The sequence below is a fragment of the Podarcis muralis genome, chromosome 2 (genome assembly GCF_964188315.1).
Source record: "Podarcis muralis chromosome 2, rPodMur119.hap1.1, whole genome shotgun sequence".
Taxonomy (NCBI): Eukaryota; Metazoa; Chordata; class Lepidosauria; order Squamata; family Lacertidae; genus Podarcis; species Podarcis muralis.
In genome coordinates, this window is record NC_135656.1 from 92,730,531 (window position 1) to 92,747,264 (window position 16,734).

Consider the following 16,734-nt stretch of genomic DNA (forward strand, 5'->3'; position numbering starts at 1 on the left):
AGAGATGGGCACATTTCCCCTAAACCCAAATGAAGATGTGAGACAATATATGGGTGAATACGGCTACAACTTTATTAATACAGCACATTTGTAAAATAAATAAGGCCTCTTCACTGCTGTTAAAGGTGATGACAAGGATGGGTCTCATCATCCTTGTTGGGTACCCATTGATGGTTCCTGGCCTGAGAGAAGTCGCTGTATGATCCCTCCTCCTCACAGTCCTCTGCTCCTCTTTTTCAAGGAGCTGAGGATGCTACAAGTAACAGCATTAACCACACACTGCCAAACCTTTGCGGGCAACAATGCTACCTATGCCTAGGGACATGCCTGTCCCAGTTCCCTTGCACCAGGCAACCATGATGGTTGGGTCAGACACTCCTCCCTGTACTGCAATGATGGACCACACTTTCTGCCTGTTGTGTAGGCCAACAATTTCTCTGCTTAGAAAACCCAATGGTGATAATATACCCATCCGTCATGACAAGAGGTGGACAGACTATTCAGCACAATTCAGAATGGCACTCAGGAGCTTTCTTAGCGCTTGGATAAAGCCACTCCCGAACTAAGGAGGGGGGAGTTGCGGGCTCACACCCCCATCCACATTCTCGCGGGGCTGGCGCCAGCCCCGCAGGACTCAGGGATCCTCATTAATATTCATATCCGGCAGTGCCAGCCAATGGGGGCAGGGCTACCTGAGGGCACTTAGGGTCAGGGCAGCCCAGGCTCGCCCCTTTTCCTCCTTTGCAGCAGCCGCGGTTTCCCACCCTCCCACCCTTTAGGTGTGCATTTGGACTTTGCTATGGGCTTCGGCTGGTCGCCGCAAGGGGCCTGGTCGGAGTTTTTCCATTTGGCTAATTGGCTGAATTTTGAAGCCACTTGGTTTTTTCGCCTACCTCATAGCAAAACGTCACAACTCCTTGGTTTTGGCGGTTAGGCATTGGCCGGGGTATTGTTATGCAAATGAGGTCAGGGTGGGGAGGATCGCCATCACCTCCCCCAATGCTTGGAGGATAGTTCGTTAAAGGACTCCGGGGGGCGTCGCCTCGTCCGAAACCTACGGAGGGTAGGGCCTAAAGCGCGCTCCTGAGCGGTAACCCCTTGGGGAGCGCCTAGGGATGTGCATCTCGGGGGTTCCCCCTGTTGGTGCTTAACCCTCCCTGGTTAGACTGGATAGTCTGTTAGGGCCAATGCCTAAGGCCAATACCGCTCTTACCTGTAATCAATAAAGTTGTGGCCATTTTTCGCCCATCAACCTAAATTCTGGTGTCCGGTGTCTTTATTTATTCCATCTGTGGGAGGGGGCGGGTATCGCCACGCAACGCTAACAGCTCTTTCCCAGCTTGTTTGGTAAGTGTATATTTGCAGGTGATGGAGAGACAACACACATCACAAGCGTCCAGAACTCTGAGTTGTTCCTCAGAGTGAGGAAGAGGAAAAGAGGTAAAGTCAAGGCACAGGCACTTCTGCTGCATATCAGATAACAAGTAAAGTGCTGGGAAGGTGAGGGAAATTAGATGTAGGAGCCATGGCAAGGATGGAGAGAAGGAGTGGAAATTTGTCATCCCCTCACCCACTGCCTGAGGCAATTGTCTCCTCTTGTCTCATGACAGAGCTGACCGTGATTTTAATGGCATTGACTTTCACTCCAAAACTGTAATTCAAGATGGAGCGGTTTCCCTTGAGAAGTTGTGGACTCTCGTTCCTTGGATGTTTTTTCATGGATGCTTTAGCTGGGTTTCCTGCACTGTAGGGGGTTGGACTAGATGATCCTTGGTTCCCTTCCAACTCTATGATTCTATGATTCTAAGATATCCCTGTTTAAGGGATTAGTTACCTTGCTTAGTTACCTTGCTTAGTTACCTTGATCTGAAGAACTAGTTTCCATATTGTAGTTATTTGGATCAAATTATCAGAAATTAAGCCTTATATGTTGAAGCATAGGTGTACTCTGAAGTTTAAAAGCCACCAGTTTTGCCTAAATGGAACATAAACTGGGACAGCAGAAGCATTTGCAGTAGTTTGCATAAGTTTCTCATACTGAAGGATTTAATACCATTGGTAAAATGTGTACACACACACACACACACACACACACACACACACACACACACACTTAAAAATCAGCATTCTTTCAGAAAGATATATTATAGTTTTGTGAGAATGAATGCTTAGCTGGAGGAGCTTGGTTATCAGGAAACTGCTAACAACCTATTAAAAGTTGAAATGAAAAACCAATGACTTGGTGGAAAATTCACGCATTCCCCACAGCCTAACAGCAGGGATACAGCAGGAAGGGTGTTTGGGCAGCCTCCTGCTCTGGTGAGATGGTATATTTGTCCTCTATAAGGCAGACCTGCAGGATTTCTAGGTAAGGTAATTTAAAAAACCTTTCTATGACCATGGGATATCACTCAAATCCAAATCAATACCCATTTGGTAGACTATTTGAGAAATGTCCTTATTTTATTACAGCAAACAAGCATTGCGATTTTTTATTTTTATTTTAGAAAAAAAGAAGAAGAAGAACCTTACTTTCCAAGGGCAAAGCATTCCAGTTTAACGGATGAGCCTTTTGCTGCCAGTGTTGTTTCTGGAAAACGCACTTCAATCTTTGGTTCGTACTCCCCCATCACACCTGTTGAACATCAAAACAGGGAGTGCTCCAGTTGTGCCTCAGACCTGTCTTACTACAACAGATTATCAGTGTGACATTAAAAATTGTGGCCTTACTTCTTCTTATGGAAGCTAGTAAATGTCTTCCAGTGAGAACAAGAGCAGGCTACTGTGGAAAACTTCATCACCATGCAAGTGCTTAATATGAAGTCTACAAATCAAATCATACAAGTGACTTCCTCTTGACCTCCTGAACCATATTGTGAAAAAGAAGCTAGCATTCGGCAGTTGTCATGCAGCACGTTACATTCTTTTTCAAATTCCTAAGATGGCTTGATTTCTGTAAAAATGCAGCCCTAAAGTCGGATGTCTTGCACACTCCAACCCTCGTGAGAAATGGGTTTCCATCTGAGAAACTGGGCAAATCCCTCATTAGATGGAATTGCAAAACACATTTTTTGTTCACACCTTCCACCGCATATCATTTTAAGCTTTTCTTCAACAAAACTAGCTGAATAGATCCCATTTCCACTGAATTTAAAGTATTTTTTATGCTTTATTCTCTTTTTAAATACATATTCAAATGCTTTAAAAATATTTTTTTCATATAGATGTAACAGTATGCCACCAGGCTGCACAACTTATTACTCACCAACCACATTAACCATGTAATATAGATGTGCTGAACAAACACCTATACTTGCAAGGGACGCGGGTGGCGCTGTGGTCTAAACTACTGAGCCTCTTGGGCTTGCTGATCAGAAGGTCAGTGGTTCGAATCCCCATAACGGGGTGAGCTCCCTTTTCTTGGTCCCAGCTCCTGCCAACCTAGCAGTTCGAAAGCACGTCAAAGTGCAAGTAGAAAATAGATACCACTCTGGCGGGAAGGTAAATGGCATTTCTATGCGCTGCTCTGGTTTCACCAGAAGCTGCTTAGTCATGCTGGCCACATGACCCGGAAAAACTGCGGACAAACATCGGCTTCCTCGGCCAGTAAAGCAAGATGAGCACCGCAACGCCAGAGTCGTCCGCGACTGGACTCAACTGTCAGGGGTCCCTTTACCTTTTTATACTTTATGCAGGTTAAAAAAGAGGAGATTACTCAAACTGCTGGTAAGAAAAATCTCTGGCATCTCAAGCATCTGGTATATATCTGAAGGGGGAGCACATCAGTGGGCCTGACAGATCTCCAAAGGTGTAGGCCTGGTGTTCTGCAGCAGGGAGCCAATGCTACACATGTAGACTTCCTGTCTGATTTCAGGGTTCTGACTCACGCAGGTAGTCTATACAAGTTTTGCTGCTCCCTACACCACATACCTGCTCCTGCTGCCACCACCTGTTCTGCCACCATTGCATGCCCTGCCACGTCCCCTGCTGGTGTAGAAGTGGCACCACCATCGGCACTGATTTTGGGCGAGATTGTCAAGATTTTGCATGATATCTTTCCCAAAATTGTGTGAGATCTTGCACACTCTGCCTCAAATGGCTCTCTCCTCCACCTTTGGGTTTCAATCCTCCTGAGTCATCTTTGAGGAAAAGGCAAGGGGCCAAATATGCCCCTGCTACAGGAACAGAAATGATTTTTGTCCTCCTGTAATGTAGCCAGTTGTACAAAGTCACATACATTGCTTTTCCCAGTTAGGCCAATCGTCCTTGCCACTGTTGACATGTGGTCCCTGCAAGGTCCCCACAGGAGAATGTGCCCTTGGGCTGAAAATGTCCCACAGCTTTACAGTATGGAACATAACGCCTTGCAATAGTTGTTGCTATTTTATGAGAGCCCTTTTGGCTACACTTAAGAGGGGCCATGGCTTGAAGGAGCCAACCCATTTCAAAAACACTTCACCAGAAGATTTCTCCGCTACGTATTTTCAACTGCAAACAATTAAAAGCTTTTTTTAAAAATGGAGTGCCTTTCACTTCAGTGACTAAACTGGATTAAATCTAGTGTTCTGCTTTGTAGCTCTAAACAATGAAAGCCTGTCACATCTGAATCTGAGCATTCTTGGAATAATAACATTAGCATGTGGATTAGGATTTATTTTATGCCTCTTTCCCCTGCAATGTGCTTGGTTTACTGCTGACATATCTTCCTTACAAACTGACTGGCCTAACAGTCATTTGCTCTTCCCAGAAATCCCAGGGACTAGCAATCTCTAACAAAGGATTCCTAGCATGTCACCAAAATAAAATTCATTTTAAAAAAATCAATGGCATTTGAAAAAAAAAACTTTTGCAATGTATTTAAGCCACTCTATTGTCCTTTGCTTATTTGCTCAATTATTTCATTTTAGCAATGGTGGGCAGACTCAAAGTATAGACTCAAAAGGAGCTCTTTGATTAATGTAAATGGGTAACACAAATGTTGCGATAATCTATTGCCCTTCAAAAATATCAAGGTGATATCATATGCAAGTATTTATAGTTCACTCTTCATTCAAGAGTCCCAGTGTGGCAAAGGGTAACATTAAAATCACAGTTAACAATAATAAATAATAAATAAATAAGCAAGCAAGCACCATAACATTAATAACAATCACAAATTACGCAGGTGGGAGAAGCAAATAAGTGCATCTAAACCTGGCTTCTGAATGAAAATAATATACAGTCATGATTCACTCATGAAAGGAGGCCATTCTAAACCTGCTTTTCTACCACGGAGAAAGCGCTCTTTTGGACCCCTCGACTGCAGACTGTGTGGGATCACCAAGAGAGAGTCCTCTGTAGACCTTAACAAGTCGGCAGGCTGCATTTTTAAGGTGGTTTAATCGAGATTGTATGCAAAACAAGCCTTACCATCACTACGGAGTACAAGGGGTGTGGGTGGGCCCTGCACACTTTGTTTGGCTTCTGTGTTGGTTACAACACATGTGTAGTTGCCCACATCAGAAGGTTCCACTTTGGCGATGTATAGATTTCCTGTCTCTTGAGATACAAATCGACGACTGTCCTCCTGAACATATAAGGGATTATCATTGAAAATCCAAGCATAGGATAAATCTGGAAAACATCAAACACTTATTACACATATTTTCCTAGCAAAACTCTGAGAGATAGCACTATTGGAGGCAAACTGTGATTTCAGTTTTTGAGAAAGTTAACTAACATAGAAAAGCAAGGCTCTAACGGTAAATCTTCAAGTAGTGTTTCATTCATCCTGATTCATTCATTGTCCTCTTCCTGTTCAAGTGGTTTTCTCCCCACTCTTTAAATAAAAATAAAATGCTGAAATAACACCACTCTCTTTGCCATTTGCAATGAGAGTGCCTTAGGGTTAGGGAAACATATAGATGCAGTGATGTCAACAGTCAACAGCAAATCATGGATAGCAGAACATTTTAAAATCCAGCCAGGGTTCTAGGTGGCAGGAAGACCACCAGTTGACAGATACATATTCTACACCTGTTGAATGCAAAATCAGTAATGATTTGAGCCACCACAAATCACCCATTTTCATCTCCAACGGAACAGTTTTTAATGGAAATGAGTCACACACTAGAATGAGTTGTCATCAAGTATAGCAGGTTCGAGAGAAGCAGCCCTGGGGATAATGTGGATAGCAGTGTAGAGGCAAGGAGCCTATGTGTTGGGCTACTTTAATAGCTTCCCTTTCTCCTTCTAAGTTGCTAGGTACATTGCAATGGAACACATTTTTATCAGATAGGAGGAACTGTATCCTCAACGGGTTAATATAATACTGTCAGTCCTTGGACACACGTACATCTGCAAGTACAGCTGATAATTATATGTAACAACTGATTTTGAATTAGTTCTAAGGAAGACAAATACAGCAAGTGGGTGGATTACATTACCCTTGAGAAAGCTCCAAACATTGTTTTCCAGTTCTAAGTCTTCTGTCTTCACACTGCTTTCTTTGGAATGACTTTATAAAGTCTGGCAAAACTCACCCTTCCCTTTCTTTCACTACTTCCTTTGGAAGGACTTCATCTAAGCAACTCAAGACTAAAGGGTGTGTCTGGAGGAGGCAAACTTTTTCACTCCCTATCTTGGCTCATATGTGTGGGACAGGAAGTATAGGGATAGCAGTACTTAAATTCAGGCCCAACACAGTCCATTTAGAAAGGGGCCCACTTTTGATAGACCTTTGTCTGTACAGCACAGTTGCCTTAGATCATCATATGCAAATAGCAATGCCAATTTGCAAGTGAAAACAAAGGCAAACAAAAGTGGATGGTTTAGGCTCAGTATGCTGCCTCAATTAGCCGATAAAAGCCATTGCACTTGTGCGGACTCGGAAAACAGTGAACATACTTAACACTCAAAAAAGCAAAACAAATCCCAAGTATTATGTTCCGCGTGAAGGGTTCTCGCTGTCATTGTGCCAACCACAGGTCGTTCCCCCATTAAGTTATGAAAACACTTGACCAGACTAGTGGGGAAAAAGAGTCCTTCAGAGTCCAAAACCAAAGAGGGCTCCCTGCCTAAATTAACCCCATCTTCTCCAGTTCCATCCAATGAGCTATGGATTGGTTTTTAAAACTTTGACCTGATAGACGACAGTCTGCATGGGCATTTTAAGTGGGTTTATACAGTACTTTTAAAAAAGGCTATCATAGGCATTCAGAGTCTGCACAACCACACAGGTGATGGTAGACATTCACAGACACCCTCTGCACTTCAAATACTTCCCTCTTTGGGAGTTACACTTTTTATTTCTTTTGCACTGCTGTGCTTTGAGGACCGACAATTCATATGCTAACTTTTCCTTTTCCTCTTTCCCCAGTAGCTGCTTCCTAGTGGGCGCTGGTAGCTCACCTCATTTCTGATCCCCCAGCAGCTCTGATCTGTCTGACTCACTGCTCTTCTGTCCAGTGGCTTCTGTTCACCTTCTGTCGCAATTGTTCCTTCCTGCTGTCTGCAGTTTGACAGCTGACTGCCGAGCTCTTTCTATCGGGCTCCGGCAGTGGCAGGAGCGGCATGGAAATTGTATTTTTAATAAAACATAGTAAATCAGAAGTTTTGAAATCTAGCAGTTTAGCATCCCTTAATTAAATGTATAATTCATGAGCCGAGCGACACTCTCTGCCAACTGATTCATTTCAAAACGTCGACTCTTTCCCCATTCCAGCTCCTTGCCATCATCAATGCCATTTTACAAACATTATTTATGTTCCAGTTGCAACATCAGCGTAGTATGATAATGAGTCTGTAAACACTAGTGGTTTCTCTGGAACTTTATGCTGACTTCCTATAATATTATGTGACTATAATTAGAAACAGCATGTCACTTGGGATCTATCAAAGATGCTTCCCTTCTGAAAGTATCCCTCCCCCTATAAGGTAGTTAGGAAGTTAATAAAATCTAGGGAGGGAAATGGAGTATGTGAAATATTGAAAAGGTGTGTTAGAGTAGGGATGGGGCTAGCACAGGAAGCTGGCATCCTCAAAGAGGGATTATGTCTGGGAAGAGAAACAAGATGAGGAAAGGCAGTGCGATTTTCCTAGAAAAAGACGTCGGAACTCACAATGAATGCCTCGTTTGTTCTCTTATAACAGCAATCGCACCCACCTGAGAGGTGCCGGAACTTAGTTCCGGCAAGTTCCAGCTGAAAATAAAAACCCAGAGGAAAGCCAACTTGCACCCCCCCCCTTCTCAACACACACAGTTCTGCGTGCACATCAACTCTGGCCAGTTCTTCCACCCATTCCTCCTGTCTGGGAGTCTGCAGCAATTTTAAATCTGCCTGTTACAATCTATGGAGACCTCTGCATTCTGTCAATTTAAACTGACACATTAAAACCCATTGAATGCTCCGAAATGGCTGGTGGGGGATTAAAAAGTGATAAAAGGGTATTTGGGGTAAGTCACTTTCTCCCTTACCCCACCCCCTGCTCTGAAGAAAAGGACAAGCAAAATGATCAAGGGCCACACCCCATTACAACAGTTGGGCTTTGTAGGTTAGAAAAAAATAGTGAGGGGGTAGCTGTTGTTGGAGGAACTGGATGTAGAGGAAGGGGTTAATTTCCTTCATGAGCACAAATTACTCTAAGGTTGAGATAAGCCAACAGGTGGATGGTCAGCAAAGCCAGTTGCAACAGTCCTGTGATGACTATAGAAGTGATTAAGGCGCGTCAGTTTATCAATCCGGGGATTTGTGCTGTCTGTCAAGGTCAGTCTTGAGAAGTGAGCCAGAGTCTGTATTATGTCTTGAACTGCTGGAACAACAGAAATACTTTATAATTGTCTGTATCTGTATCTGTATCTGCAAAGCCTACAAGCTATATGTATATTTCAACTTTCAGAACTGTACTACTGAAGCCTTATATTCTGCAGCATGGTAATGGGCAGGTTCTCTAGTTCTGATCATAAACCCTATGCATACTGAATCTGCATGAGGATAAATCATGCCCCCATAATGTGTTGCACATTCATCAAATTACAGTATACAATTACTGGGGGGGGGGAGCAATAAGAATGTCGTATACTACCTCCATAGTGTGGTGGGGGTCCACAGAGCAGAACGACTCCTTGTCCTTCTCTGACTGATACGGTGCTTCTTGCTTTGGTTTCAAAGTTTTCAAGATCTTAAGGAGAGAGAAATAATTAAAAATCTGTCAGGTACTTCTGTTTCCAAACCATGGAGACCATTTTGCTGTTCATACTGGGAGGAGTCTGGAAGAATAAGCATGAAAATGATTTGCCTAGGTCCTTATTGGCTCTTGGAAAGTGCCTGCTGTCTTGGTAAGCTTCATTTGAAGTATGCCAGCACCACACTGGTAAGCTTCCTATTAGCTGAAAGCTGAGAGCTTGGCTTTTTACAATTTTTGTGTTCTCATCTCCTTGAAGATATTGTCTACTCAGAGGTGGCTGAATTGAACTGTAAGCAGTTTCAGTCTCATAAATACACTGTGCATCGTCTTAGGGTCGGAGATTATAGCTATGTATTCATACAACAGTTAACATGTTTAAAGTTTATGCTCATCCTCAGTTATATATATATATATATATATATATATATGCAGGTTTTGGTGTCCTCGGGTATCTTCCCGTGTAAAAGTTGGGGTGTCTAGGCGACGTTTCGACGAGGTCTCACTCGTCATCTTCAGGCTGGTGCTTTCGGCTTCTTGTTACTGGAACAGAGCTCTGTTGAGTGAGACCTCGTCGAAACGTCGACGAGTTGACGAGTGAGACCTCGTCGAAACGTCGCCTAGACACCCCAACTTTTACACGGGAAGATACCCGAGGACACCAAAACCTGCATTCCTGTACCCGTGAAAATCTACGAAAGCATATATATAGAGCAATTTGGAATCTTTAACATGGAACATCACCACAAGAGAATAATCATGGAAGCCATCGAGATAGAGAAACACCCTCACAACATGAACAAGCGTGACGACACATCCCGCTTGCCAGACATCTGGAAATTAGCCCTCCCCACAAAAACTGACACCAGAGCCAGAGGCACACAGAACGCCATCACCAATCAACCACACCAGACCCAAACCCAGACCCTCTCCACAGATAAATTACAGACACCATCCAGTAGCCAAACCATGGTGGCACCTCCGGATGCTGCACCCCCCTGCAATCCCTACACAGATCTGGCTGGCACAAGCCACAAAACCACAGCTCGCCCCTATACTCGAAGCCAAGCCAGAGCACAACTAAGTGCAGTACAGCCATCTTCTCAGAAAAACTCTTCACAAAGTTCAAGAGGTCAAGACACAAAGGCCTTAGCAACTAATCCACACCTAATGACCCACCTAAGTGGTACTCAGGATATCACTCAAGAAATCACTCAAGATATCCCTCAAGTAATTAAGGAACAAAAGAAGAAAAGGCACACTAGCCTGGGAACTTCCTCTCTGCCCAGAACATTGGAGGCTATACACCACACCTCCTCAACAGTATTTATAGGAACTCAAACACTGAGATCCTGCTCTGTTCCAGTAACAAGAAGCCGAAAGCACCAGCCTGAAGATGACGAGTGAGACCTCGTCGAAACGTCGCCTAGACACCCCATCTTTTACACGGGAAGAAACCCGAGGACACCAAAACCTGCATTCCTGTACCCGTGAAAATCTACGAAAGCAAATATATATATATATATATAGATCATCCTCTACCACCTGCTTTGAACATTCAGCCAGTTTTGCAGGAAAAAATGCTAGTCCATTTCTCCTAGGCACACTGAAATCTGAGCATGACCTCCCCCCTCCTTTTTACCATATTTTATTGACAAAGGAAACAACAATAACATTATTACCAACTCACCCCCCCCAAAGTATAGAGACAGCGTTAAAGAATAGTACATTAGAATCAAGGCATAAAGTGATGCCGTCCAGTGAGAATAAATCAAACAAATGTATTGTTCCAGAGTGTCATGTGAGAAGCTGAAGTATGGAAGCCATGTTCAATAGATTGCACATATTCAAGTAAATTAAACCCTGTCATACAGAACGTTGTGGTGTCCCTCCCCCCAAAGTACAGTGTTCTCTTTGAGGTGCTGCTGGCTTATCCATAAGAATTATGTCCCATATCTCTACTACCATTCTTCATAAAGGTCTGTATTAAGAGTTCTCCAGTATCTGGCGAAAAAAAGTTATGAGCCGTTAACAGGTGAACAATAAGATCTTTATTAGACAAACCTGATTCTCCCTTTTTATTCTCTGAGATACTAGTTTAGACCATACTAACTTCCTTCCCATAGCTTTTTGCCTGCCCTCAATGGAATACTTTACTCTTATGTTCATATTAAACAGAAATTGGAGAACAAAATGAAAGGCTCAATATAAAAGGTAAAGGTAAAGGGACCCCTGACCATTAGGTCCAGTCGCAGATGACTCTGGGGTTGCGGCGCTCATCTTCCTTTATTGGCTGAGGGAGCCGGCATACAGCTTCCGGGTCATGTGGCCAGCATGACTACGCCACTTCTGGTGAAACCAGAGCAGCACACGGAAACACTGTTTACCTTCCCGCTGGAGTGGTACCTATTTATCTACTTGCACTTTGACGTTCTTTCGAACTGCTAGGTTGGCAGGAGCTGGGACAGGGCAAAGGGAGCTCATCCCATCATGGGGATTTGAACCGCCAACCTTCTGATCGGCAAGCCCTAAGGATCAATATATTTTATTATAAATCTAAATTTCAAATAAGCAGATCTAATGGACTATATGGCCCATTTTAATCTTGAAGAAAATCAAAATACACTACTCCTATATGGAGCTGGACCCAGACTTTAGTTCTACTAATATCAAGAGTCATACTCCATATACCAGTAAGTATCAACAATCTGGATCCACAATAAAATAAAAGTGAAAACTAAGTGAAGGAAAAACTGGAGTAAATGTATAAACTCAAGTCAGACCAAGATAATGATGCAACCAAGCTGGTGAACTCAAATGCCCTTGTTCTTCTAGTAAAGCAAAACGTTTGGATGTGTCTAAAGATTAAAAGGAAATTTCCATTAAGGGAATAAATTGAACAGTGTTCATATAAAACAACTTTCTACAAAACAGGTAGAACAACACATGCTTACATTGTTTTGTTTTGGACTTCAAACTGGTACAGTTGCTCAAAAACAACTTCAGGGGGGTGGATATGTGTGAAGTCTAATGAGGCTACATACTGACAGTAATTTCACAAGTCCCAGAATCACATGCCCATTGGCTGAACATGGGTCTAATTTATTGGATTGCTTTGGATGCACACATCATGAAACAGGCATTGGTATTCCTCATGCTGGGACAATTGGGCTTCAATTTACTAACACAGGAAATACACCTAGAGACTGATCTTTTATTTTTATTTTCCTGCAAAAAAGAAAAGTATTCCATGCAGCTTGATATTTTAAAATAGAAAAACCACTGTAGGTTAAGAGTATCAGAAGAAAGCAAATAATTAAGTAGTATTGACTTTTACAAAAATACAGCCACGCTGAAAGATGTGCATTCCTATTACCCCCCCCCCCCAGCTAAAAATGTTTACTATGACATATCTGTTGGAAACAAAGTTGAAAGCCAGATTTGTAGCATATTGAAAATCATTAATCAGCTTTTTAATGGCCAAAGTGTTAATGATGTAATGGGCTCCGGAAAAAGCAAAAAAGAAGAAATCTACATGATCGTTTACAATCTCATATTGTTATTGCATTACCTAAAACGATACTATTACATAACATTACATAAGCTATTAAAGCAATAATGGTTTATTTTGTTGTTGTTATCAAGGAGTGTGGAGCAGAGATCAGGTGTTCGGAGTGGATTGCAATTGCTAATAGACATTTAAGGAACGCCAGCTCTATTTCACAGATGGTATATTTGCTAACTGTGCTTTCCACAGAAATCTATGAATAAGTTATCACCTGACTCTCCATAATTCTCCTTTTCCTCTGCCTGCATTTGTCTTACGTTGTGAGCATCGACTTTGCTCACATTGCATTTTGCTGTCGGCTGCAATTCTGTTCCAATTGCCCCTTCCTCTCTTTCCCTGGCAATCCTCTTTGATCATTGCATTCTGGCATGTGGCTATTGGCAGGGCGCTGGCTAATCAGTCAAATCTGTAACGGTATCATGTAGACTGAGCAGAATGCTCAGGTGCGAATGTGATCCTTCCACGTGTGGCATGGCGACGCCAGGGCTCAGCTGCACAGGGTGGCAAGTCATCACCATCTGAGGAAAGCATTCGCAGACCACAAGATATGCTTATGGCAGGGAAAACATATGTTTCCTTGTGTTAACCAAATTAGATTATCGCAAGAACATTACTGATATACACTGAACCATATGGGGACAAAGCTAGAGAAGGCTGGGAAGCAAGTTGACAGAACAGGCAAGTTGTTCAGCTGGCGTAATTGAATCTTGCCAACTCTGGAAATTTCACTCAGGGCTTTCATGATGAACATTGCTTTTCTTAAAACAACACGACGGGTTTCCAATCAGAGACAGGCGCAGCCAGAGTTGACAAAGAACATAAGCCAGCGTTCTGGATGCTAACAACAGTTGAGCCCCATTCAGACCTCCCTCGGAAAGCAGGGAGAAGAGACACAGGTGGTGACCGAGTGCAGTTAGGCTGCAAATGCATTACAGTGGTACCTTGGGTTAAGTACTTAATTTGTTCCGGAGGTCTGTTCTTAACCTGAAACTGTTCTTAACCTGAAGCACCACTTTAGCTAATGGGGCCTCCTGCTGCCGCTGCGCCACCGGAGCACGATTTTTGTTCTCATCCTGAAGCAAAGTTCTTAACCTGAAGCACTATTTCTGGGTTAGCGGAGTCTGTAACCTGAAGCGTATGTAACCCGAGGTACCACTGTACTACTTTAAAATGCAGCCTGCTCCTTGTTTTACACAATGTGTATCAAAGCTGGGGTGGGGGAAAATGCACTGAAACAAAGTAATTTGTAATAAACGGCAGGATAGGTGTGAATTGAGTCTCACATTGTGCGCACACTACTTCTTGAACCAGAGCTGGGAGCACACTGGATTCAGAGCCAACAGGAGTGTTTACACAGCTTTAGAACCACTACCCCTTCACTCCTTGCATCTCAATGCAAGAAGATCCGAAGTAGAGCTGGCAAGTGTGCAATGAGTTAGGCATGGGGTTTGAATGTGTGCTTCTGTCCTCTCCACGCACCATACACTTTTATCTGAACATGGCTTTAGAGATGGGGTTGTAACCTCTTTCCTGAAAATTGCCACAAAGAAGTCAGATTTGCCACTGGCGCAAAGTTACGGACTTTAGACCCATACCCATTTTATAGGATGGGGATTGTCCTGGGCCTTTTACACGGAGAGGTGGGGTGCATTATCACTGATCATCAATATTGATCGGTTAACATTGCTGCATTGCTGCCTGCTTCGTCACTCCAACTCAGATCCCACTCCATAAATCTCATGGGGGGGATTTCAAAACAAACTCTGCCACGCTAGCATCCTTTTCTCACAAATAAAGATACCTTAGAAGCACAGTTAGTGCATCACAAACCAGATTTAATGTCTTAGAAGTGGAATCAGTAACTCTCAAACCTTGCCATTTATGTGTCCCCCCCTTTTCTTTTTGTTACCAAGGAGTGCCTTTCTCCCTTTGCTTTGAGGAGTCACTTCTTAGATACTACAGAGGGATGTGATGGATCTAAGACTACTACAAATAAGATTTTGAAGATCAGTTTATAATAAGGTACTTGTTGAAGCTTTCAGAAATGTTACTATAGCTTCTTGCTTAATCTAACTCTTCTCATTCCAAAGTGAGAAGGAGAAAGAGCATTCTCCAAATTACCCTTTATTAAAAATAAATCATGGCGAACAATGCTGCCATTGAGACTGACATCTTTATCTGGTCTCTCTATAGAATGGGATCTTCGGAGAGAAATTACTTTTGATAAGCGCATATCTGGATATGCTGCTTAAAAATTGAAAAATGCCTAATGTTAGTCATATGCATTCATTTCAGTGGGCCTACTCTGAATATGACTTAGTTGGATATCACCCAATATAACATTTACAATAACCTGAACACAGTTTGTCATTATGTGTGTGTGGTTTTTTTAACCTTCAATTTTCTCCCTATCTACATAAAAATGTCAAGATGTCATTGTGAAGCCTCCATTAGAGGACCTGTAGTGTTGCATCACAATCCCGGATTTGCATGAAGTTGGGGGTGGAGGAGAGGGGAGCAAAAGAGGAGGAAGATTGTGCAACAACAGCAGCCAAGGCATGAGAATACGAAAGAAAGGACACTGGCAGTGGGAAAGGGCAGGGGGGAGATTAAAACAACAGCAGAAGTTGGAGTAAAGCAGGTATGGGGGAAACTGAGGGGAGGAAACAGTGATTCTAAACAACAGCAGAGGTTTGAGTAAAGTACCTTCATACAATGAAACATTTGAGGGCTTCACATCCTTTATGACTCTCACATGAGGCAGCTGAGGAATTGAAGAGGGAAAACTTTGAGTCAAGCAGTGGTGGAGACCAACGGAGAGGGAAACTGTTGTTTTAAACAACAGCAGAGGTTTGAAGAAAGCAGGAATGGAAGGAAACTGAAATGGGAAAAGTGGTGATAATATTTTAAAAAATGGCAGAGGTTTGAATAGAGTTTAAACTGAAATGGGAGTTAGGGAGTTAGAGAAAGAATGCTGTGTTATTTCTCATTGTTAAAATTGGTTTGTTTTAGGTTTTTTATAAAAAAAAACTTCAGTGTTAGCCCATCTCTGCTTTACTCAAACTTTTGCCATTGTTGAAAGTTACAATTTGCTGCAGAATAGATGAGAGATGTGGCTTCAGAAATGGGGTTGTAAAGGTGAAAAGTGAGATTAGTAGTTGGCATGGGGTGGGAAGAGGAAACTTTCTGGGGTTAAATTGGGGGGTGGGGAATGTCAGAGGGCTGTTGAGTGGGATGAGAAGCGACACAGACCCTGACCCCTCAAAACAGTACCCAAAGTTCTGCTTGCCCTTTTTGAAGCATTTTTGCTTCAGCCCCACTGCCCTTCAAGGGATTGCAATAAGGACCATTTGAAGGTGTAGCACAACCTTGTGGAAAACTGAATGTCATGCTTACAATTTGGCATCTGAAAGGAAGAGTGAAAATATAGACTCTTGTGAATATTTGTATGCATATGTATACACGAGAAATGAAGCACACATGAGCTTTGCATTTTGTTGGACATGCATTGGCCAGTTTAAAACTGGCAGTGGAACCCTCCCATTAAAAGGGTTTCTTGTGCTAAACTTAAATATTCAAAACAGCAACACTTTAATAAAAGAAATGGCAACAGTAGTAAAGTGAGAAAATAATCAACAATTTGAAGCACTCTAATTGCCTTGAACTGCAATTATCAAAAGATGGGCAAATCCTCAGTGATTGCTGAGGTGTTTGGTTAAGGTGATAAACAACTGTATCCCAAGAAATGCTCTAATGTAACGTAAACAGACATTTCCCTTTTCTCTGTGTTGGTTCCATTAGTGTTAATGGGAATAACAATCTGCCACAGAGTAGAGAATATATCTTTTCTACCTCCCCATCCTCAGCACCAGGAGTTTATCATTCAGACTTAATTGGATGACAAAACATTAAAACAATAAAACAAAGTTTGTTTGCTTTTAATTTGGAAGAGTAATTTTTTCATACTGCCTATTAGCACCAACTTTCTTCTACTAAGACATGGG

At 42.6% G+C, this 16,734-nt stretch overlaps 1 protein-coding gene across 4 annotated transcripts in view; it reads right to left on the minus strand.

The window, feature by feature from the left end:
* The window catches only part of LOC114590892 (contactin-6-like), a 190,929-nt gene that overhangs the window by 71,028 nt on the left and 103,167 nt on the right, over positions 1-16,734 (minus strand). For 3 of the 4 annotated variants that reach the window (XR_013392004.1, XM_077925020.1, XM_077925021.1), the window contains exons 5-7: positions 9,064-9,159; positions 5,410-5,613; positions 2,533-2,635 (exon numbers count right to left, since the gene is read on the minus strand). Coding sequence is in view for 3 of the 4 variants with exons in the window: in XM_077925020.1 (XP_077781146.1) it covers positions 2,533-2,635; positions 5,410-5,613; positions 9,064-9,159 (403 nt within the window). In the remaining variant the exon portion in view is untranslated. The remainder of the gene's footprint in view (positions 1-2,532; positions 2,636-5,409; positions 5,614-9,063; positions 9,160-16,734) is intronic. The other variant, XM_077925022.1, reaches the window with a different exon arrangement.